We start from the raw sequence: 23,483 nt of genomic DNA, 5'->3' as shown, positions 1-23,483 counted from the left end.
AAGCTGCAATGAAACCTCCAGTCAGCGGGATATTTCCCAAAGTTAAGTCTGATGAATTATAAATTGGTATTAACTTTTAGATCTGTATTTATTCTGTTCAACAAAACAAAAAAACTACTTCTGACGTCCTTACTTCAGCTACAATCAAGCTGCAATGAAACCTCCAGTCAGCGGACTTTTTCTCTCACAGCTTCAATTTGTACCTGATACATAGATTTTTTTATATTCTACTCACATAATATCTTTCAAATTATATATTTCTTCATTTAAGCACTAGATGTACGAATAGGTAATTTAAGTGAAATTATAGTCGTAAATAGGTTATTTTTTATTATTTTAGTGTAAAAGTTACAAAAGAATGTCATTGAGAGAAAAAGTCCGCTGACTGGAGGTTTCATTGCAGCTTGATTGTAGCTGAAGTAAGGATGTCAGAAGTATTTTTTTTGTTTTGTTGAACAGAATAAATACAGATCTAAAAGTTAATACCAATTTATACTTCATCAGACTTAACTTTGGGAAATATCCCGCTGGCTGGAGGTCGGTTAGAAAACTTTGTATTTCCGTTTTTTTAACGGAACAAATTCTGTTTTCAGGATAATTCAGTAGAACAAATTCAGATCTAATTCTCTGCATCACTCTTATGTCTCCCAGACAGGGGATCCCGCTGAGTGTAGACACATTTTTGAGCATACTTGATTTTGTTATTGCATAAATCGTTATAGACTTATGTCAAAAACAAGGCTAGATTTTCCTTACCAACTTGATAGCATGAAAGTAGTTACATCGTGCGCTTATGTTGGCAATACTAGAGCTGTGCAGTAAATTATCTATAAATATCGATATTACAAATTGAGTTCTGCTTTTTGTTATTTCATTTATTTATTTATATTTTTTTATGACCAATTCAGAATTGGTCCAGGTTTAGATAAATATATCATACATTATTTCTTATATTGAGAGTTGCGGCAGACCGCTAGACATAACCATCCGTCGCTTACGATGAGTGTAAAGTTATAGAACATATTTTTGAGATGTCAAACTAAAATAAATAGTTTATGTCTGTTCTCAAAAAAAGACGTCTATATTTAAAAAAAAAAATATTTTCCGCAATGATCACAGTTTTATAAAGCATTGCTTTTTAACGTTACAAAAGGAAAAATATTGCAAAAAGTTTTCAACCAATTTTTAGATTTTTTATAATCTATACTATAAAATAACTTTGATTAAATAATACTATTTTTTCACACCTAAATTACATTTTTTATGTATAAATTGGCAACATTGCAACGCCTTGCGCCGTGTTCTGATTGGAGGAGTGAGATTAATGTTGCCAGTTTATGCATTAAAAATTGATAAATTTTGTGAGCTTTTGCTAAAAATGTCTAACATCTATTAAAAAATTTGGAAGTGGGTACAATATTCACATATTTTTAGACAACATTAAGTAGTTGCCTTTTATTTTTTTAAATAAATGTGAACCTTTCTTGCAGACTACTTTTTTATAAATTTTAAATCTTCACTGGCGGTTTTAAAAACCAAATTGTTAGTAGAAAACTAGAAAAAAATCTATAATTTAAAAAACTAAACCTAGTCTTAATCTAAACTAAAAATCAAACTAAATTCGATGAAGATCTTTTTAACTTAAAGCAAAAATTGTACCTTTCGATTTAGTAAAGCATTTTATTATTCCTACGCGAAATCGGGTAAAATCAACAACAGTGTTGTAACATTTTTTTTGTAAATTACTGTTGTAATTTAACACGTAAGCCAACTCCATACAAAGGATGTTATTCGTGGTACCGATCTGAGCATAGTACCCCGCTAGCCTCAAGTTGGTAGTGTGACTAGGGATCGACGCGACGATCCAACGGTGTTGTGTTGGAAGTTGTATATATGCGTCTTGTTGTGTAAACTTCGATATCGCGTTTCACGACTGCTTGAAGACTGCATTATTGAATGTGGCGCCATCTGTTGCATGTGAGCGGAACTAGCTGGCCAACTAGTTGGGTTCCACCACAAAGATCTTATTCTTAGTGTGCCGCGCCCGATACGAATTGGTGTGAGGCGGAGAGTTACCGTTCTATACGTAGTATTATTCTTTTATTTTATGTCGTAAGACCCAATGTACTTTTAAAATCGACACCCCATTGTTTTAATATGTAGAGTGGTTAAAAAATATACGTTTTAAGATAAAAAAAGATAAATATACGTTTTATTAAAGATAAAAAAACTGCTGGCGTGGTCGATGATTTCCCTCATTCAGTGCTTATCGCTACCTACCCACTGAAGTCAATAAATTCTTTCAAATATCCACTCAGACGACGCCCTGAGCCGAGGTTCGCGCCCGTTACGTTATACCCGGGCGAAGCCATTTTGATTCGCTAGATGTATAATTTAATTATAATACCTAATTACCTAATTAGCTATATAATTTTAAATACAATATCTAAATCGTTGTACAAGACATATTCAATATTCTCTAGTTGCATACTATTGTGTACAGTCATGAGAAATATAATGTACCCACTTTAGAACCCTGTCGCAGCAACATATTTGACAATAAGTGAGACTTACAGTTCAATTTGTCAAAAAAGTTAATGTGACATGGTACCAAAGTGTATACATATTAATACAAGGCAAGAGGGTAATTACTGCCCTATTTTTCCCTAAAAAAGTAGCATGGAGAATGCTACATCGACAAGAGCGAGGCTCTTAAATCTGTTATGAAGATGGACTGAGCTCGTCCAGAAGGTGCCTGTTGAATCTGGCCTTGAAAGCACCCGGGTTATACTCCGCGAGTGCTGGTACAAGTTTTAAGTAATAATTATAGACTTTACTTATCGGTCGGATAAACGAGTTAATATCGAATTAGTTAAAAATAATTAAGCTATAACCCGTGCTATTTAAATAGACGTCTCGTGTCAAAATCTAGGTGACTATTTAATTTGTAGGGGTTATTGTATCCATCGACGTTTTCCTCCAGAACTTGGGTTCTCTTCAAGGCACGTAGGGGAATGTCTGGGTTATCCTGCCGATTGCTCTGTAACAATAAAATTAATAGTAAACACCCTGTAGATAATGGATCCATCTATTCTAGTATAATAATAATAAAAGTTTATTTCGGACTTATAAAAAAAACAGCCTCCGTGGTGTAGTGGTTAGAGCGTTAGGCTCACGATCTAGAGGTCCGGGTTCGATTCCCGATGGGGACATTGTCGAAATCACTTTGTGAGACTGTCCTTTGTTTGGTAAGGACTTTTCAGGCTTGAATCACCTGATTGTCCGAAAAAGTAAGATGATTCCGTGCTTCGGAGGGCACGTTAAGCCGTTGGTCCCGGCTATTAGCCGTAAAAACACCTCCACCAACCCGCAGTGGAGCAGCGTGGTGGAGTATGCTCCATACCCCCTCCGGTTGATTGAGGGGAGGCCTGTGCCCAGCAGTGGGACGTATATAGGCAGTTTATGTATGTATTCTAGTATAATAATAATAATCGGCTAGATAGGTGGCCCATCCAGTGAGTGGCGAGTCGCCGCCTGCTCATTTATCCATGTTTACCAACATTGGTCGAGCAGGCGCCATAGTCCCCCATAGCTCCAGTATCCCGGTCCACTAACCCCAACCCAATAGCCCAGTTCGTTTTGTTCCCATAATTTGCAATAGTCCTAGCTACACGAACCGGGGATTGTCTTTGGGTGCACTCCCATAGTGCATACAGGGATAATCGCCGGTTGGTGTCACACCACATTTAGATTAAACTGTCTTAAGGGGCCTCTACGTGTTGGCTTCGGCCCCACGCACGCCTTCCAAAAGTCCGGGCCTCCATAGGCCCGAGATATGAAAAAGATATAATAATAATAATAAAAGTTTATTTCGGGCTTATAAAAATACATCCATATTTCTTAGTAACATTACAAACTTAAATCTAGTATTAGTAACAAATAAGTAATCGAGGTTGGTTGGACCCCCGATGGCGGCAGACTATATTTGTTTGACTGCGTGCAGTCGTAACAATCGGGCCAGCAACCGTGGGTCCCACCGGTCCGCCAGCGCGCGCAATATGGTGTGGTGTATTGGTGGTAATAATAATAATAATTGGGAACCGGGGATTGTCATTGGGTGCATTCGCATAGTGTATACGTAGATAATCGCCGGTTGGTGTCACACAACATTTAGATTAAATTGTCTTAAAGGGCCTATACGTATTGGCTTCGGCCCCACGCACGCATTCCAAAGGTCCGGGACTCCATAGGCCCAAGATTTGGAAATGACAAACATAATAATAATAAAGCTTTATTTCAGAAAAAAAAACAAAATGCATACACTTAACCCTTCAAACGTATAAAAAAAATTGATTGCCCTGAGGATGTTTAAAAATTCTAATATAAGTTGTGCACTAATGCGTGCGATGATACGTGCGTGCGTGCATACTTAAGCCTTCACGTGTATGCATGTACCATTGTATATGAGTGCACGTGCGTGTACGCATGTGCGTGTACGTGTACGCATGTGCGTGTAGGTGTCCGCATGTACATGTTTTATGAGTGCGTGAGTGCACGTGTGACAATGATATTACCTGGTGGCCAATCCTGCAGTCAACAGCAGCCTCCTGTCCCGCAGCAGGTACTCGGGGCAGCGCGCGAAGCGGAACATGACGGGCGCCGCCTCGCCCGCGCGGAGCTCGCTCTTGTGAGACATAATACCCTGCAGGGGGGACATTGTTCGTATATCGGTGTCGTATTGCCTCCCTGGGCACCCTCAGGCCTGTTGTCTTAAACGTTGCACCGGGTGAGAGCCTTCAGCGCTCCCCATTTGTCCGGCCAAGTAGTTAATGCCATCTGCGGCAAATCTACAATAAGTCTCGTCAAAAAAAAAAGGTATTCACATCCATACCTCGCCAGCTAGATTTCTATCTATTTACTCAGCCTGTGTCCACCCACTGCTGGGTACAGGCCTCCTCTCTTTCACGCCATCCTTTCCGGTCCTGTGCAAGTCTCATCCATTGCTTTCCGACGTACCTCACAATGTCATCTACCGGACAAATGGGGAGCGCTGAAGGCTCTCACCCGGTACAAAGAAGACAACAGGCCTGAGGGTGCCCAGTTGGGCGCGAACCTCGGGTCAGGGCGTCGTCTGAGAGGACAAATACTTGAATTAATCGACCCTAGTGGGTCGATAAAAAAAGAAAAGAAAGGAAAACATGAAACAGTAGGACTAGGGCCCTGTGCTGGGAGGTTTTCTGGCCACGTCTTTCCCTCAGCGTTACAGATTCCGATGTGGTAGTAGTTTTACAGCTAGTTACATAATATGTAATTTAATTTTTTGACGTCCAAAAAGCGCTAACTTTGTAAGCCAATTTTCAAAAATAAATATTTTGGAATTTTGAATTTTTTTTGATAGCGATAAGCGCTGAGGGAAATCGTCGACAACGCCGGCGGGCCGGTATCGGGGTTCATACACGTCTGCTTACTCCTTCGGGGATACAGGCGTCTATGTTTTTGACAAAGCGTTTGGCTTCTTTTTATTGAAGTGGAAAAAGGACGGAATGATGTGTTACCTCAATGATGGCAGTCTGTCTCACGTTCCCGACGTGGACGGTGCATTGGAACCCGGGATATATCACAGTGGGGTGTCTTAACACGTGCACTGAAGCCTGTAAATATAAATGGTATACCATTATAAGGTTGTGGCGGACCCAACTAGTTGGCCAGCTAGTTCTGCCCACATGCAACAGATGGCGCCACATTCAATAATGCAGTCTTCAAGCCGTCGTGAAACGCGATATCGAAGTTTACACAGCAAGACGCATATATACAACTTCCAACATAACACCGTTGGATCGTCGATCCCTAGTCACTCTACCAACTTGTGGCTAGCGGGATACTATGCTCAGTTCGGTACCACGAAAACATCCTTTGGCGGCAGTACACCCTCGCCGCCAAAAGGTTGACATTGGTACTAATTCCTGCAGACGCCAACGTGGTTGCGATGGCGGCCAAAGGCATCTAATTTTAAGTTATACCTTGTTTTAAGTTTACGCGGTTATTATCATAATTAAAACACATAATAGTTCTTACCGCGTTTAAAGTAGGGATATGAGACTCCTGATATTTCCCTACTTCCGATATCCCTACTTTAAACGCGGTAAGAACCCGTTATTGTGTGTTTTAAGTTATACCTGTCAGAAATCAAAAATCAGAATCATTTATTCAACGCAATTATCATGGATAAACTTGTCAACCCTGGTGTCAGGATTACTATTGCGCCAAAGGCCCCTGACGTGACTCAAGTTACGACTACGTACTTACACAGTAAGTAGTAACCGGGACCAACGGCTTAACGTGCCTTCCGTCCGAAGCACAAATCTTACTTCTGGACTATCAGGTGATCAGCCTGCAATGTCCTAACCAAACTAGGGATCACAAAGTGATTTGTCCCCACCGGGATTCGAACCCGGAACCTCCGGATAGTGAACAGAACGCTCGACCACTGGACCACGGAGGCCGTTGGCCTTATGGTGATAAGGTGGTTTTAAACTTACCTGGAACAGCCTCGGTGGTCTAGTGGTTAGAGCGTTAGGCTCACGATCTGGAGGTCCGGGTTCGATTCCCGATGGGGACATTGTCGAAATCACTTTGTGAGACTGTCCTTTGTTTGGTAAGGACTTTTCAGGCTTGAATCGCCTGATTGTCCGAAAAAGTAAGATGATTCCGTGCTGGAGGGCACGTTAAGCCGTTGGTCCCGGCTATTAGCCGTATAAACACCTCCACCAACCCGCATTGGAGCAGCGTGGTGGAGTATGCTCCATACCCCCTCCGGTTGACTGAGGGGAGGCCTGTGCCCAGCAGTGGGACTATATAGGCTGTTTATCTATGTTATGTAAACTTACTTGAAAGTAAATACAGCCTCTTGGATCATTGGGGTCTTCGAGCATCACTTGATCACCGCACGTACACTTTTCATCCCCACTCTTTTCACTCCCTTCCTTCTCAAGCTCAACCTCATACCCATAATCCTTACTGCCGTCTCTCTCTGGCACATTGGGCGCGTTATCTTTGACTATCGTGCCGTCCTTTTCGCTCCCATGGTATATGTTGTTGTTCTCAATCAGTTCGTCTTTTATGAGGCTGTTTTGGACTTTGGCGATGTCGAGGAGTAAGTTCTTGTTTTTTCGCCGGATGTTCTTGCGGTCTTTCGGGCTCTCCGATGGACGGGAGTTTAGGATGTTTGGGATCTGAAATGATGGAAATCTCAATTATTACGAGTGAAGAGCGTGAAGTGAGTGAGGAGCTCGGTGGCGCAGCGGTAAACGCGCTCGGTTTGCGGCCTTTCGCAAAGGCCGCTCTTAGGATGGGTGACCACAAAAAAAAAAAGTTTTCATCTCGAGCTCCTCCGTGCTTCGGAAGGCACGTTAAGCCGTTGGTCCCGGCTGCATTAGCAGTCGTTAATAACCATCAATCCGCACTGGGCCCGCGTGGTGGTTTGAGGCCCGATCTCCCTATCCATCCATAGGGAAGGCCCGTGCCCCAGCAGTGGGGACGTTAATGGGCTGATGATGATGATGAATGTATATAATATGATTTAAGTGCAATAAAGAGTTTCTGTATTGTATTGTATACAATACAAATACACTTAATTTATTTAGTTATGTAATCGTTAATAATTTTTACATTGTGTTCGACATTATACATCATCCATACTTAACATATTTAAATATTTCATGACAAGAACATAACAATTTTACAAAAATAATTACACATAACATAACATAAATAGCCTAATACGTCCCACTGCTGGGCACAGGCCTCCTCTCAATCAACCGGAGAGGGTATGGAGCATACTCCACCACGCTGCTCCACTGCGGGTTGGTGGTGTTTTTTTTTTTTACGGCTAATAGCCGGGACCAACGGCTTAACGTGCCCTCCGAAGCACGGAATCAACTTACTTTTTCGGACAATCAGGTGATTCAAGCCTGACAATCAAAAAAGTCCTTACCAAACAAAGGACAGTCTCACAAAGTGATTACGACAATGTCCCCATCGGGAATCGAACCCGGACCTCCAGATCGTGAGCCTAATGCTCTAACCACTAGACCACGGAGGCTGTTACGAAAATAATTAATAGCATAAAATTTATAGCAATTTATAATAATTTAAATAGCAGAAACAAAGTAACAATGTCAATGAATTTAATTGAATTAAGCAATAATGTTAAAATTTCAAAGGTATTTAGATTTAAGGATGTCAAGTTAAATAAAAAAATAAAATAAATAAATTAATACAATATACAATAATGTCATTAATTTCATAATCAATTTTCAATTGCACCATAATAAAAAGAAATAATACCTGATGAGTGCCGGTGCAGGAGCAGGTGCCGGGGTAGGAGGGCCTGTCCCGGAGGGGCGGAGCCTCGGGCCGGCTGAGCAGCACCATCCCGGGCCGCGGCCGCAGCGGCACGGCGGGCGTGAGCCCCAGCGACGCGGCGTGCCCGGCGCCCACCCACTGGTGCGGAGCCCTATTTCGGTACACGGAGGTCACCTTCACGCCAACGAATTCGCCTTGCTCCAGAGGCCCTGTTGGGACATAATGAAACTATAACTCATCATTTCCCTTGCAATATCCCGTTTCTCACAGAGCTCACTTACCCTTTCTTCCTACTCGCTCTTTATCACTAATTAGCTATTTGTACTGATTCCAGTAAGCTATAAGCCTTATTTAAATTTAAATTGGCAGTGATTTTTTTGTGTAGCAACCGAATTTATTGTTAGGCGACAACTTGACGGCGGATAAAATGTAGAAAATAGGCTTTTATCAATTATACAATGAGATCGTTTATAAAATTAAATGGGATGAGAAAAAAATATGCATAAGGTCATATAAAACATACTATGTGCGACATTTTATGAGGTCTAAATAAAGCAAATATTGGCATGCAAAAAATATTATTGGTTTATAATAATACTATTGAGCCGCCAAAGGCTCAATAGTAACCCTGACACCAGGGTTGATGAGGTTGGTAATTCACCTCACAACCCACACGATAAGAAGAAGAAGATAATAATACTTGTATGGCTACTGATTCCAGTACAAATCATCATCTCCCTAGCCTTATCCCCTTTTCACAGGATCCGCTTACCTAACCTGACGATTAGACAGGTCCGGTTTTTTACAGAAGCGACTGCCTGTCTGACCTTCCAACGAGCCCGACCATCGAAGCCCGAAGGGCCGAGAGGCGGCGGTGAAGATTTGTTTCGTAACGACAGCAGTCACGAGTGCGAGCGAAGCGAGCTCGGAAATTCGCGGCACCCCGACACTGTAGATATAGGTTACGAAGGCTGTAGGCTGTGAGCTCGCTTTGCTCACCCCCTGCCATATAGTCGAGTGGGTTAGGTTACTTGTGACCATTGAGGCCCGAAGGGCCAAGAAGCGGCGATGAAGACCTTTTAAAGTCACTGATTTTGAAGGTTTATTACCAGTAGTGTAATGAATGTTCGGCATCATGATATTTTGGACAAAATGTATTTCGGCCAACCGTAACTTGGAAAAATAGTAATGAAACGTCGGAGTAACAAAAATAACGAATTGTTATTAAGCTACGTTATTAAGTCAAACGAAACTTAGGCAAACGTGATTTCGGCGAAGTGAAAAAAACCGAAACGAAAATAGTCGAAAGTTTTCTGTTTAATGAAATTCTACAGAAAAAATATCGAACTTAAGATTAGGTAACCGTAGCCACACAAGAATTATTATAAACCAATAATATTTTTTGCATGCCACTATTTGCTTTATTTAGACCTCATAAAATGTTGCACATAGTATGTTTTCCTTGTGACCTTATGCATATTTTTTTCTCATCCCATTTAATTTTATAAACGATCTCATTGTATAATTGATAAAAGCCTATTTCTACATTTTATCCGCCGTCAAGTTGTCGCCTAACAATAAATTCAGTTGCTACACAAAAAAAATCACTGCCAATTTAAATTTAAATAACGCTTATAACTTAATATAAAGCTGCTACTTTATGCTTAAAATGCTACTTCACTGTAGCTGCCAACCTATTATTTTTGCTATCCATTTTAATTACTTTTAAAACCCTAAATCACATTAGTTTGTCGCCGCGTTAAATATATGCCTTAATTTTAGTAACTGTCTTAGTTGTTAATGTTTTATATATATGAAGTAGTAGTAGTCAATAAATAAATAAATGTATAAATAGTGTTACCTATAATAAGGTCGTCTCCTTCAAACAGCTGCCCCCTCGCCAGCAGGCCCCCGACCACGGGGCCAGTGGAGTCCCCCATGTGGAACACCTCATCTATTTGGAATTCACACGTCTCCTGGAGGTTAGAAAGGCCACAATGAATTAATTCATGTAAAGCAAAAAATCTAAAAGCAATATTGCTTACTTTTATATGCGGAAATGTCATATTGCTTTGCAAATGTCATAATTGCAATATTGCTTTCTTGAGTGAATTGCTTCGATTTCAACCCCCCAGATACATAAAACACGAAATTACTATGGCATTTGTATGAAAAAGCAACTAACAATAGGAATTTTGACATTTGCGCTTATAAAAGTAAGTGCGCAATGCGAACAAATGTCAAATAGCAATATTGCTTTCTTGAGTGGATTGCATCGATGAGGCCATTTTAATCCCCCTGATGTGGCTAATTGGAAACTAGTCTATTCCAACTTACGTGCTCATGTTTGTGCGGTGCTGGTCTGTCGGGCGGCAGCAGGGCGAGCAGGTACGCGTGTAGGGCGTTCAGCCCGACGCCGCGAACACTGCTAGTCGGGAACACTGGCACGCACTCTGTTGTTGCTCTGCAAGCAGTCATTTAATATTATCATTTGGCCTAAAATCATTTTACCGAATTTTCGGCCTCCAGCAGTTAAGTTTTGACGATATAAAATGACGTTAGCTTCATAAGTATGTAATATTTATTTCTAACTTATATTACTCTATTAATATCATAACATAATGGTCTCCGTGGTCCAGTTCAGAATTTGCCTCTCAACTGTTTTAAGACAAAAACGAAAACTTTACAAAAAAGGTTATTATAAAGTTAGTGATTATTTAGAAGATATGAATGCATGGGATTAACTGTCTGAGAACTGATATTAGGCAGCTAAATTACTCAATTGTATAACAATATTTTATGTTTATTTTTATTTTTTTTAAAGAACGTCCAGGGCCCTGTGCCGAGGTTTTTCTTGCAGCTTCTTTTCCCTGGCTATACAGGTTGTGAGAAGCTGCAGTAGTTTTAGGCGGATGAGACGTTCGTTATGTAAAAATTGACGATTCAAAGTGTAACTATGTTACCTACTGAATAAAGATATTTCTGAATTTGAATTGAAATAAAGTGCACTTACTCATCCTCCTCCTCTGTCTTAGAGTGCGTGTCCCCATCGATGGCGTCCAGTATCAACTTCTGCGGCGCGACGCAGTTCCTTGCTGCATTCTCGTCTGTTATCAGCAGGGGTTTCTGTTGGAGAAAATATATTTCAGGGGTTTGGAAAAGGCCAATGAATCAATTCATCTAAAAAAGCGATATTGCTATTACGCAGTTATTTTAAAAATGACAGGTATAACTTAAAATAAAATTAGGAGTCTGCAGGAATCGGAGCCATTCTGTATAAAATATATACCTATGTGTGTTGTGGTTTGTCAGAAATAAATGTTTTTATTATTATTATTTGTATGTCGTTTCCATATCTCGGGACTATGGAGTCCCGGACTTTTGGAAGGCGTGTTGGGGCCGAAGCCAACACGTAGATGCCCATGAAATAAATGTATTATTACACATAATCATAATAATAATTCTATTTAATATAAGCCTCTTAAAAAAAATTTATATTATGCCAATGAGACACACCCATACACTTAAACCGGTAAATTGTCCCTCTGCCCAAACCTATAGAAATTGAGATTTGTCTGTTATACAGGGTGTTAGTGACATCGTAACGAAAACTGAGGGATGATTCAAACCATGAATCTGAGTTGATATCAAGTGGAATTTCACGTCGCAAAAGTATGGAACTGAATATAATTATAAAAAAATTAAGCCTTGAATTTTGCGACGGAAAATTTCACTTGATATAAACCGAAAATCATGGTCTGAATCATCCCCCTCAGTATTCGTTACGATGTCACTAACACCCTGTATATACGTTGTAGTCTTCTTCTTCTTATCGTGTAGTTGTGAGGTGGAATACCAACCTCATCAACCCTGGTGTCAGGGTTATAATTGAGCCGCCAAATGCCCCTGACATGGCTCGTGTAACGACTACTCACTTACATCAGTAAGTAGTAACCGGGACCAACGGCTTAACGTGCCTTCCGAAGCACGGATCATCTTACTTTCGGACAATCTGGTGATCAGCCAGTAATGTCCTAACCAAACTAGGGATCACAAAGTAATTTTTGTGATATGTCCCCACCGGGAATCGAACCCGGGACCTCCGTTGTAGTTAGCCGGTATCTATGTACCTTGTTTTTGGGCAGTATCTGTGTGAGTCGTGCGACTAGATGCGGCACGCACGGCGCCAGCTCCATCTTGCTGATAACCACGAAGAATGGTAGATCCAGCGCTGTCAAGAGCGCTATGTGCTCCTCTGTTATCGGGGTTATGCCCGCTGTTGCCGAGATCTAGGTAGGGAAAATATTGTATTAAAAAATATATATTGAAAATAATGTATTCCTAATACAATGGACTAATGTTATGGGCGATAGGCAGATCCCTTATCACCATAAGGTTCATCATATCCATCTTTGGACTTCGTATCAACAGTGGCTGCAAGTTGTCTTTGATTACTTGTGGCTCTGCCCACCCCATTAGGGATTACGGGCGTGAGTTTATGTATGTATGTATGTATGTATGTATTCCTAATATTCATAATTACCTAGTTCTTATAACAAATGTAAATTGTTACTGGCAATAAATTTATTTTATTCTTATTTTTAGATGGCAACTTTTTTTTGGAGTATTGTAGGTTTGCTTCTTCTATCGAGTGGGTTGTGAGGTGGATTACCAACCCTATCACCCCTGGTGTCAGGGTTACTATTGAGCCGCCAAAGGTGACATGGCTCATGTAACGACTACTAACTTACATCAGTAAGTAGTAACCAGGACACGGATCATCTTTCTTTCGGACAATCAGGTGATCAGCCTGTAATGTTCTATAACCAAACTAGGGATCGCAAAGTGATTTTCGTGATGTGTCCCCACCGGGATTTGAATCCGGGACCTCCGGGTTTTGAACCCAACGCTCAAACCACTGGACCACGGAGGCCGTTAGGTTTGCTTCTGAGAGGCACTTAGTATTTGGTTAGACAAATGGGAGCACTGAGGATGCTCAGGTGGTTTGAGTAAGGATTAGATATGCTCAGTGTGTTGAATAATTAAAAACAAATCGACAATATAGATGATGGATGTCAGTTTTGAGCATACCTGGTATTCTTATAGCATTTTTTTCTCTATACGCATAGGGTAAGGAATAATATTTTTTAATTTTTAATATTTTTTTTTTAACGTTGGGAAATGCATTACGCATACCACGCCGCCCGGGGACGACGACGTGGTTATGTGGGACTCCCCGGGTGTTGCCACCCGGTATACCCACTAAAACCCAACGGTGTTCCTCTTTGCCGCCGTGTGGCGGGGATACGGGAACGCAATTGCACACAACCGCGTCCCCGCCGGCGGATGCCCTTTGGGGCCCAGCCCCCATGGGAGGTAAGGAATAATACTACGCTAATAGCACAATAACACAGTTTATCGACTTGAATCGTATGGCGTCGCGCGTCACACCCGTCACACACGTGTAGTGTGTCTGTGTAAAACGAGGTTGTTTGAAGTGTCCGGGGTGTGCTATAAGGATATACTGAGTACGTGTGGTGTGTGTGCCATTTTGAGTAAGTGTGTGTGTGTGGAATCTGTATTTGTGTGTACAGTACTCACCACAATCATGGCGTAGTGCGGCGAGTAGCCAGAGAGTCCGTGGAGTGTGGTCCTTTGATACTTGCTGTGCCCGGCCAAGTCTAAGAATGACACCAACTTGGCGCTACGCTCCCCGATGCGCTCTGCTGTCATTAGCTCCGAGCAACCGTAGTTTACTACGTTACCCTGTTGAATAAATATAAATGTTTACTCGATTTCACTGATAGTTGGCTCGGGCATTATATACGGCGATACGGCTCACCTATCACGTTGGCCTAACAGAAAGCTCGGTGAGGTGTGGGTACTTAGTTCATCTGCGAATGTGTCTACACTCAGCGAGATCCCCTGTCTGGGAGACATAAGAGTGATTCAGAGAATTAGATCTGGATTTGTTCTACTGAATTATGCTGAAAACAGAATTTGTTCCGTTAAAAAAACGGAAATACCAAGTTTCCTAACCGACCTCCAGCCAGCGGGATATTTACCAAAGTTAAGTCTGATGAAGTATAAATTGGTATTAACTTTTAGATCTGTATTTATTCTGTTCAACAAAACAAAAAAAAATACTTCTGCCGTCCTTACTTCAGCTACAATCAAGCTGCAATGAAACCTCCAGTCAGCGGACTTTTTCTCTCAATGAAATTATTTTGTAACTTTTACAGTAATCTAATAAAAAATAACCTATTTACGACTATAATTTCACTTAAATTACCTATTCGTACATCTAGTGCTTAAATTAAAAAGTATAGAATTTGAACGATATTATTTTAGTGTAAAAGTTACAAAAGAATGTCATTGAGAGAAAAAGTCCGCTGACTGGAGGTTTCATTGCAGCTTGATTGTAGCTAAAGTAAGGACGGTAGAAGTATTTTTTTTTTGTTTTGTTGAACAGAATAAATACAGATCTAAAAGTTAATACCAATTTATACTTCATCAGACTTAACTTTGGTAAATATCCCGCTGGCTGGAGGTCGGTTAGAAAACTTGGTTTTTCGGTTTTTTTAACGGAACAAATTCTGTTTTCAGCATAATTCAGTAGAACAAATCCAGATCTAATTCTCTGCATCACTCTTATGTCTCCCTGACAGGGGATCCCGCTGAGTGTAGACACATCATCTGCGGTGGATGTACGTTACGTCTGACTATCTCAATTGGGATATGATAGTGAGTTTATGTTATGTGATTACCGTTAATGTGATTCAAGTGCCATAAAATACTTCATTTTAGACCTATTTCCAACTTTGCGACGAAATATTTTTCGCAGATTTATTTTGTAGCGAAGTAGTTCTGAGATTTATTGCTTGTTTAATGAAGTTAATAATCTGCGAAATGAAAAACACCTATATCCATAATCATTACAGAAAAAAACTGTTTTTAAATAAGTTTTTAACTTTCGGTGAATTGATAATTTAGTAAAAAAAATACGGTAACAAATTTTCATCGTCGCTAATTTAAGAGCCACGGTCTTGACGGTGTAGCATTCTCCATGCTACTTTTAGGGCAAAATAGGACAGTGGTTTCCCTCTTGCCTTCCGTCCCACAACAACAAACAAATTACAACAAGTTTTACCCTATGTAATTTACTGACTAGTAAAATATACAATAATAATTATATTTTAATAGTACAAACCTGGGCATCGAACCCTAGTATCTCGTGGCTAAGAGACGAAGTGCGGCCACTCTTGACTTCGTGGAGATGACGGAACATGTTCAAACGAGCACTGCCTCGCCCGTTGTCTAGCTCACCTGAAACAAAATATAGATAAAATGTGTAAGGTCAATGACCGACTCCACCAACCATGGCGTCTGAGTTATGTAACCATATAAGGTCATGTAATAGCGTGTGCCGCCTTGGGTATGTGCCTGTATGGTAACTTATAGTTGTAATTATTTTATAAATAAAAAATAAATAAATATATATTTTTTACTCATAAATCTTGGCTAGTATAAATTAACTGTTGTAACTTTGCAATAAATGAATAAACATAAAGGTTAGTAATAAAAATAATAAAATACAATATTTCTGGTATTACCCATATAGAATAATAATTATTATTAGTAACAAAAATACTTAGATGTATGTTAGCGCAATTACAATTAAAATTAAAAGTCTAATCTAATTTTATTTATTTAATATTTATGCAAACATATAAAAAAAACAAACAAAAAAGAGTAAGATATCTGAAATACTAAAATAATACTAAATATTAATTTAATGTGTGTATATTTTAATGTTGTAAATGTATATGTGTGTCGTAGATTTTACCTGAATAAACTTTATTATTATTATTATTATTAAATAAATGTGATTTCTTTATTTATTAGACACAGGAAAACGTTACCCGAATACATTACCTTGCGTTAGTACACCAATAAGGGTAGATTTCCCAGCTTCGTTAGCTCCTAGGACTGCTACCCTCAGTTCTATGCTCTGTTGAGTATCTGCCAACTGTGAACAAATTATAGGTAACTAATAAATATTTTTGTTGTAAAAAAAATATATTGTCATATCCGTTAAGTTCTGTTGTTTTTAAATGTCAGTTTTTTGGTTCTAATAAATAAGCTTACAATGTTTTGGCTTTCTTGATGTTTTTCACTGTATGCACTCTCAACTTCTTCTCTTGAGGAGCTCGGTGGCGCAGCGGTAAACGCGCTCGGTCTGCGATTGTTGAAGTTAAGCAACTTTCGCAAAGGCCGGTCATAGGATGGGTGACCACAAAAAAAAAGTTTTCATCTCGAGCTCCTCCGTGCTTCGGAAGGCACGTTAAGCCGTTGGTCCCGTCTGCATTAGCGGTCGTTAATAACCACCAATCCGCATTGGGCCCGCGTGGCGGTTTAAGGCCCGATCTCCCTATCCATCCATAGAGAAGGCCCGTGCCCCTGCAGTGGGGACGTTAATGGGCTGGTGATGATGAATAAATATTTAATATTATTATTTAATTATATATAATTTATTTAAATATAATATTCGAATATATATTATTATTTATTTAGTATAAAAAGAGTAACCGTGCGACTGACAAGACAACTACGCATCGGGTCTAAAAATGCCACATTAAAAAACATATAATAAATGTACATTTCACCTAAAAATATTTTTTTGTTATTTGACATTTTGTTTGGCATAACGCAATTTCTACGGAAAATGGCAAAATGGCGCAAACAAAGGGATTGCGTAATTTCAAACAAATGCCAAATACCAGAATTGCTTTTTTAGACGAAATTATTTTGTAGATGTATTAGATCATAACACTTCCTCCCTACAACCTAACAGCCCTTCACACATCATCACAATAATTATATAAAAATAATTGTTGTTTCGCAAAAAGGCTGCCGATTTGGCTTATTTTTTTCCCTTTGTAATAGTCATAAAGCAACGCTATAGTTATTGGTGCCGATTTGGCAGACACAAAACTAGCTCTGTCACTTTCTTACACATATCGTGGGTAAAGGACAGCACATTGCTGGCCCGATTGCTATCCCGATCTGACCTTCCGAATGTAGACCTCAGCGACGGCCCTGTGCGGCGCGAGGCGGCGCGCCGTGACGTGCGCCAGCGTGGCGTGCAGCGCGGCGGCCATGCGGCGCAGCGTGCGCAGCGACGCGCGCAGCGAGCGCGCGCGCAGCCCGCGCAGCGCGCCGCAGTCGCGCACGCCCACCACGTACACCGCGCTGCCGCCGCCCGAGCGCAGGCGCCATTTCAGCTGGGGGATTTTCATCTTATATTTTGTTCTTACCACATTTACCGATCGATAGTCGGAGCCCTAACTTAAGTCACTAAGGGTTGAATTTCCAATCAACGAATATGTGTCAATGGAATGGGAAAATCTTTAGTAGGCTTTATTCTACGAACTGACGCTATCTGACTACTGAAAAATCGACCCTTAATTATGTTATTACATTTATGTTATTACCGTACCGTTAGGAGGGTTGCTTATGATGAGGAGCTAACCTCACATGTATCTAGTTATTCGGTTTTTAAAGTAAAAAAAAGATAGAAATCAGCCTGTGGTGGAGGTTGAAAAAGACTAAGGGAGTAATTAGTGATTATCTAAAAGATATGAATGCATGGGATTAATTGTCTAGGTGATATTAGGCAGCCAAATTACTAAATTATTTAACATTTTTGAATTTGATATAAAAGAGTGATAGGTTAAAAATATCTGTGAGGTAATTGTGTGTACGCGTGTATGCGTAAGTGCGTGTTACCTGCGTAACCAGATGCTGGAACCTTCTCTCGCAAGGCGATACCAGTTGAAGCTTGTACTCCACGTTACCGAACCTGGGTTCTGGAGGTAGACTGCCGTATGCCTCGTCGCCTGAGTCTTCTACGTCTGACGCTCTGTACATAAACATTACATTAAGACACGACACTTTTCAAGGGTCGTAAATTGACGACATTTGCGATCCTGACGACAGGCTTGAGGGTGCTACGTTAGATATGAATCTCAGTTCAGGGCGTCGTCTAAGAAAGTTATATTTGAAAGAATCATCAACACTAGTAGGACAATAGCGATAAGCGCTGAATGAGGGAAATCGTTTACTACGACAACGGTCGGTATCGAGGTCCTAAAGTGTTTGTTCCTACTGATTGGTCGCCTCCGGAGGCCCCGGATTGGAATCCCGGTGTGGACATATCACAAAAATCACTTTGTGATCCCTAGTTTGGCTAGGACATTACAAGCTGATCGCCTGATTATCCGAAAGTAAGATGATCCGTGTTTCGGAAGGCACGTTAAGCCGTAGTCGATACATGAGTCATGTCAGGGGCCTTTGGTGGCTCAATATAATAACCCTGACACCAGGGTGGATGGGCTGGCTGGGATAAGAAGAAGAAGGTCGCCTCTACAGCTAGAGTAATCGGGTCGTTAGGATCATATACTACGTTTTTCGGGAGAAGACTAAATAAAAACAACAACTTACGTATCGTCAAAACTCTCGTCTATGTCTTCTGAACTGTAGAAGAAGTCGAAATCTTCATCTTCCTCAGTGAGGCATCCAGATAGATACATATCGTCTTTCAACCCGACCTTCTCCAATTTCTCAATGACATTGTACACTTGTCGCGACTCGAACGAGTCTCTCTGGGTATCTTCTATGTCCTCCATTGAATTTTTCCTTTTAATCTTTTTATAATCTGATAAATCGTTGACGTTTTTACCTATAGCATCGTTACAATGCTTCGTCTTATTAAACTTATTGTTTAAGCTCAAATTTATTTCCTCAGAAGTTCTAGATGTCCCTTCGAGGTTGTCTAAGGTTTTAGAAGTCCATGCGTTAGTGGGAATGTCTTTCCCGGGTGAGATTTTGTTCTTTTTCCTGCGGTTCCGACGGTTTGAGTTGCGCCGTTTTGGCTTCGCGTCCGAATCTGGTTTTGTTTCTGGAAGGTAGGAAAATTTGTTACCCGCAGGGTATTGGCCTGCTTAACATTACGCGATTTATCGGGAACGATGAGTCGGGTTATAATCGCTCACTCCGCTGCCCCACCGTACATACATATACACATATGATCCCGCCTATTTGCCGTTGGAATAGGCAGAGTCAACGGAATTCCACTTACTACAATTCCGACACATCATTGTCGCTTTTTCCGCTGTCATTGGCCCCGATTGCTGCAGTCATTTTCTTATCCGCCGAAAAGGAAAGCGACGGATAATTGACAACCGTGAATTTTAAAACGAATGAATAACCCGGGCGAATAAAATAGGCATCTCGCTGGTATGCAACCCGTTTGACAAGTGCTGTCAACTTAATCCTATCGAGTCATTGGCCAATATATACGTTTGGGAGGGTTTTTACAATTCCTGCCTAAAATTGACGTGTGTTCCATAAATTTTATGCCTATCGATTACCCGTCCCTTTCCTTTTCGGCGCATATGAAATTGACAGGTATAACTTAAAATAAAATTAGATGGTGTCTACAGGAATCAGCACTATTATAGTCCCTACTGCCCTCTAGTTTAAAGCCTTAACCTCTTGCGGCCGAGATTTCCAAATGCAATAGTTAAAAAATGGCGTTTGGATTTTAAAAGGACATTTGGTCTTAAGACTTTTAAGGCTTTAAGTCACTCCCAATATGTATACATGTCGGATATAGAAATAACTGCTTATATTTAACAAAATCCTCTAACCCGACCGACATTGCACCATCGACTCGCCTTTCTTACTTTTTAAAACTGCCTTATCCTTGTCCCATTCATTACCCATCCTCCTTTCATACCATAAACAATCAAATTCCCATTCATTATCCTTCCATAGTATTCTCACTTTCCTACATACATTTACATACCGTCCCTGATGATGTAGCTGTCCAGGTACCCTCCATGCACGAGCACCTCTCCAGACAGCTGCGGCTCACAGAGGAACGAGGACTCCTCCGGTAGAGGCTCCTGCTTCCCTTGACACTTCCGGCCGCGACGACGGCCTGGAGATGAACAATATTTGGTACTGTGATGAGTGAAAGAATTTTACGTGTACCTACTAGGAAATACAACTTTCCCCCCGAGAATGTAGTTTAGTCTTCACTCGTATAGCGTCAAACGTCACACCCACAGATGCGCGTGTAGGATACCGTCAATGTGTGGTGTCTGTGTAAAAGGAGGTTGTTTTCATGAAGTGTCCAGGCTATGGCAGTGGGTAGTTATGGATTTCACTACTACTAATACTAAGTTATCGAGAACCGGATTTTCCGCTACCGAGTCATACATAAACGTACATTTCACTAGATTTCGTGTTTTAATGTAAATTACAAATAATAAACACAGACCACAAATAACATAGCTCTTAGCGATAAGGCCGCCTTTGCCCACTTTGGAATAAGTTTGTGTGCAATAAAGTATTTTATTATTTTTAACGTATTTTTGTAATTTCCCTTTCTGATAAATGATGCAATATGATTACCGTATCTGTTATTCTGCGAAATGATACCTACTAGATGTTTATCTTGTTTGTTAATTCTGTGAATTGTTAATTTTGTGAATGATACATGTATCATTTCATAGGATTTGACCAATCACAGCGTTCGAGAGAGCGAAAAACTAAGACCTATCACTCTCTCCCTCAAGGTGATTGGTCGATTCCTGCACACCTCTGCTCATCTCCGCGTCAAGTCAAAAAAGGTTGTAGTGGTTATATGACGTATGTTAAGTTCGGCCTATGGCGTCTCAGTAGCGTTTCTACCACCAGTGTTGATGAAAACATTGTTCTAATAATCACAACTCGAGAAAAAACCTACAACTGACCTTTAGGAGCGTCTGCCTTTTTCTTCACATTATCCTGTTCTGGCTTGCGCTGTTTATTCTTATTGGAGCCCTTGCTTTGACCCTCTGAAGGGTCGAACAGGCTAAAGAAGGAATCCATTGTCTGAAAAAAAACTTTAGGCTTTCACTAACCCACTTACAGTACAATACCTATTATTATTTCTAACCTACACCATCCCACTGCAAGACAAAGGCCTCTCTCCCTTTCTGCCACAATTTTTTAAATACTTGTTATTATTATTTTGGTTTATTTTTTTCTAATAATTTTTATTCTTAGCGTTCTTTTTTACATTATTTTTCTGGCCTAAAAGTCTTGGTAACCAGGCAAAAAATTCCAAAAAAAAACCATTATTTTCCATATGTTTTCTATCTGTCGGCCTGTCTGTGGTGTCCGAAAAAATGTTTTTTTTACATACATACATACATAAACTCACGCCCGTAATCCCAAATGGGGTGGGCAGAGCCACAAGTAATCAAAGACAACTTGCAGCCACTGTTGATACAAAGTCCTAAGATGGATATGATGAACCATGATGGATGGATGATTTTTTTTTATATTAAAAAGAAAACAAAAAAAATAGAGAATCATATACCAAACCAAATTAAGGCGAAGATTTTGAAGCCAGAATCTCTCAAGATTTGTCATTGACGCATCACTAACCGCGGAAGCCAGAAGGCTAAAAAAAGTTCCAGCTTGGTAAAATAATATGCTCCATATCCCCGCCGGATGATTGACGGGAGCCTGTGCTCAGCAGTGGGAAGTATTTAGACTGTTTACAACCAACCTATTTTATGTGATTATGACATAACAACTTGGCATTTTCCCTCTTTTTGTAAAAAGTTTCGTTATAGTCTCAGATTATATTTTTTTCAAAGGCTGTTGGCAAGGGCAACACTGTAGCTACTTGCCAAGAAATCTGACGATACACATGTAGCAGGCATGAATTATAAACAGAGATGGGATAAAATTATTTCAATGTCACACAGTTCAATAAACTTAGGTAAGTGTTAAAATATCTATAATATTCATCATCACTAATTCAAAAGCCACACTCTTGTTGGTGTAGCATTCTCCATGCTACTTTTTAGGTGTTGCCTTCCACCCCACAGTACTCTAATGAGAGTGTGATGGCACTCAGAGTAGTCTATTTCAAAGCCGTACTACGACTCCTATCCTCCACCTCTGAATAGTACTGACAGTTACTGCTGCCTTCTATCAGGTTCTAGTTTTTCACAACACTCTTCTTTCTTTAGGTAGTAAAGAAGTTAAAAAAAAAGAAAGAAAAAAAAGAGAAGAAGAAAGAAGAGAAGGTAGAAAGTATATTTGATTTGATTTAATATTTATACTTATATTTTCCTTTTTGGTTTATTTTTTTACCCTATTATAAATAACAGGTACCTAAATTAAATAAGTTTTTTTGCAATAAATGTGTTAGGTATTTTGTAATGGAATTATTGTGAAATAAAATATAATTTAATTACAAGACAAAATTGATAACTGAATATTATTACTGCTATCAGAAACTTATTAGCATTATAATAATACTAGATGCAAGATTCAAGAAGACAGTTCTTTGTATATATTTTTTCATTCAAAGTTCATTGACCCTTGTACCCTTGATTTAAAAAAAAAATACTTTTTTATTATAATAATTTTGTTGCTAAGTGTGACTAATAATATGTTGAGCAAACAAAGGAATAATATGATTATAAATGGTGCAATTATTATTCAAGGTCATTAGTCAGTCATTGCCAAAAACTTTTGTTAGTGTGTTTTCTTTCAATGTTTTAAAATAGTTTAGTTGATGAAAATATTTCTATAACATTTTCATTCATTATTTCTGTATAAAAAACTCAATTATCCTCTTGCCCATATCCCACTCATACAAAAATAAATTACTTATTTTGGGAATAACAAAGGACAGTTATTATATTTTTGGATATACTTGATAAAGTGTATGCTGACAATAAAACACCTAATTAAAAAGGAAAAAAGTATTTTTAATCTTTTGAATAGAAAGCACAGGTACTCACCAAACAGCTGTTGCAAGGTCACTACAAAAATTCAATAGAAGTTGCCAACGCAGCTTTCAGACAAATACTAACTGAATCAACACTGTACACAAACAAGTAACACTGCCAAATATTTACTAGTGACGTAAATATGATTAAATATTACATTATATATCCACTGAAAATTTGTTTACACAATATGGCTGTATTACACAACTGGACGCTCAAGTGTACTAAGACTCGCTCAGTTTTTGCGTATGAGTCAGT

At 39.7% G+C, this 23,483-nt stretch overlaps 2 protein-coding genes across 5 annotated transcripts in view; one reads left to right on the top strand and one right to left on the bottom strand.

The window, feature by feature from the left end:
• LOC126379472 (uncharacterized) overlaps positions 1 to 23,483 on the top strand; it is a 116,841-nt gene that overhangs the window by 13,565 nt on the left and 79,793 nt on the right. The window contains exon 7 of one of the 4 annotated variants that reach the window (XR_007568346.1): positions 6,593 to 6,728. The exons of 2 other annotated variants lie outside the window; for them this stretch is intronic. The gene's annotated coding sequence lies outside the window, so the exon portion shown is untranslated. Of the gene's footprint in view, positions 1 to 3,185; positions 3,349 to 6,592; positions 6,729 to 23,483 lie in introns of those variants that run through there. One more of the 4 variants, XR_007568344.1, reaches the window with a different exon arrangement.
• Positions 706 to 23,483, bottom strand: LOC126379386 (GTP-binding protein 2-like). Its single transcript, XM_050028119.1, has 18 exons — positions 23,238 to 23,483; positions 21,186 to 21,306; positions 20,234 to 20,368; positions 18,868 to 19,324; positions 18,154 to 18,286; positions 17,436 to 17,648; positions 16,300 to 16,393; positions 15,575 to 15,690; positions 13,966 to 14,130; positions 12,495 to 12,653; positions 11,378 to 11,490; positions 10,702 to 10,828; positions 10,226 to 10,340; positions 8,347 to 8,573; positions 6,888 to 7,232; positions 5,556 to 5,651; positions 4,575 to 4,702; positions 706 to 3,040 (listed from the first exon to the last, which is right to left on the bottom strand). Exons 2-18 carry the CDS (start codon positions 21,301 to 21,303, stop codon positions 2,998 to 3,000), a joined length of 2,784 nt encoding a protein of 927 aa, XP_049884076.1. The 5' UTR covers positions 21,304 to 21,306; positions 23,238 to 23,483; the 3' UTR covers positions 706 to 2,997.

Source organism: Pectinophora gossypiella, chromosome 29, assembly GCF_024362695.1.
Source record: "Pectinophora gossypiella chromosome 29, ilPecGoss1.1, whole genome shotgun sequence".
In the NCBI taxonomy this organism is placed as follows: domain Eukaryota; kingdom Metazoa; phylum Arthropoda; class Insecta; order Lepidoptera; family Gelechiidae; genus Pectinophora; species Pectinophora gossypiella.
The sequence above is the reverse complement of the archived record's forward strand: the minus strand, read 5'-3'. Positions and strand labels throughout refer to the sequence as shown.

Excerpts from the sequence above, each read along its gene's own strand:
- LOC126379386 (XM_050028119.1), bottom strand. The coding sequence starts at position 21,303 with ATGGATTCCTTCTTTAGCCTGTTCGACCCTTCAGAGGGTCAAAGCAAG. Across the intron at positions 19,325-20,233 it reads CAGCTACATCATCAGGGACG|AAACAAAACCAGATTCGGAC; the intron begins GTATGTAAATGT and ends CCTACCTTCCAG. Across the intron at positions 18,287-18,867 it reads GACGAGAGTTTTGACGATAC|AGCGTCAGACGTAGAAGACT; the intron begins GTAAGTTGTTGT and ends GTTTATGTACAG.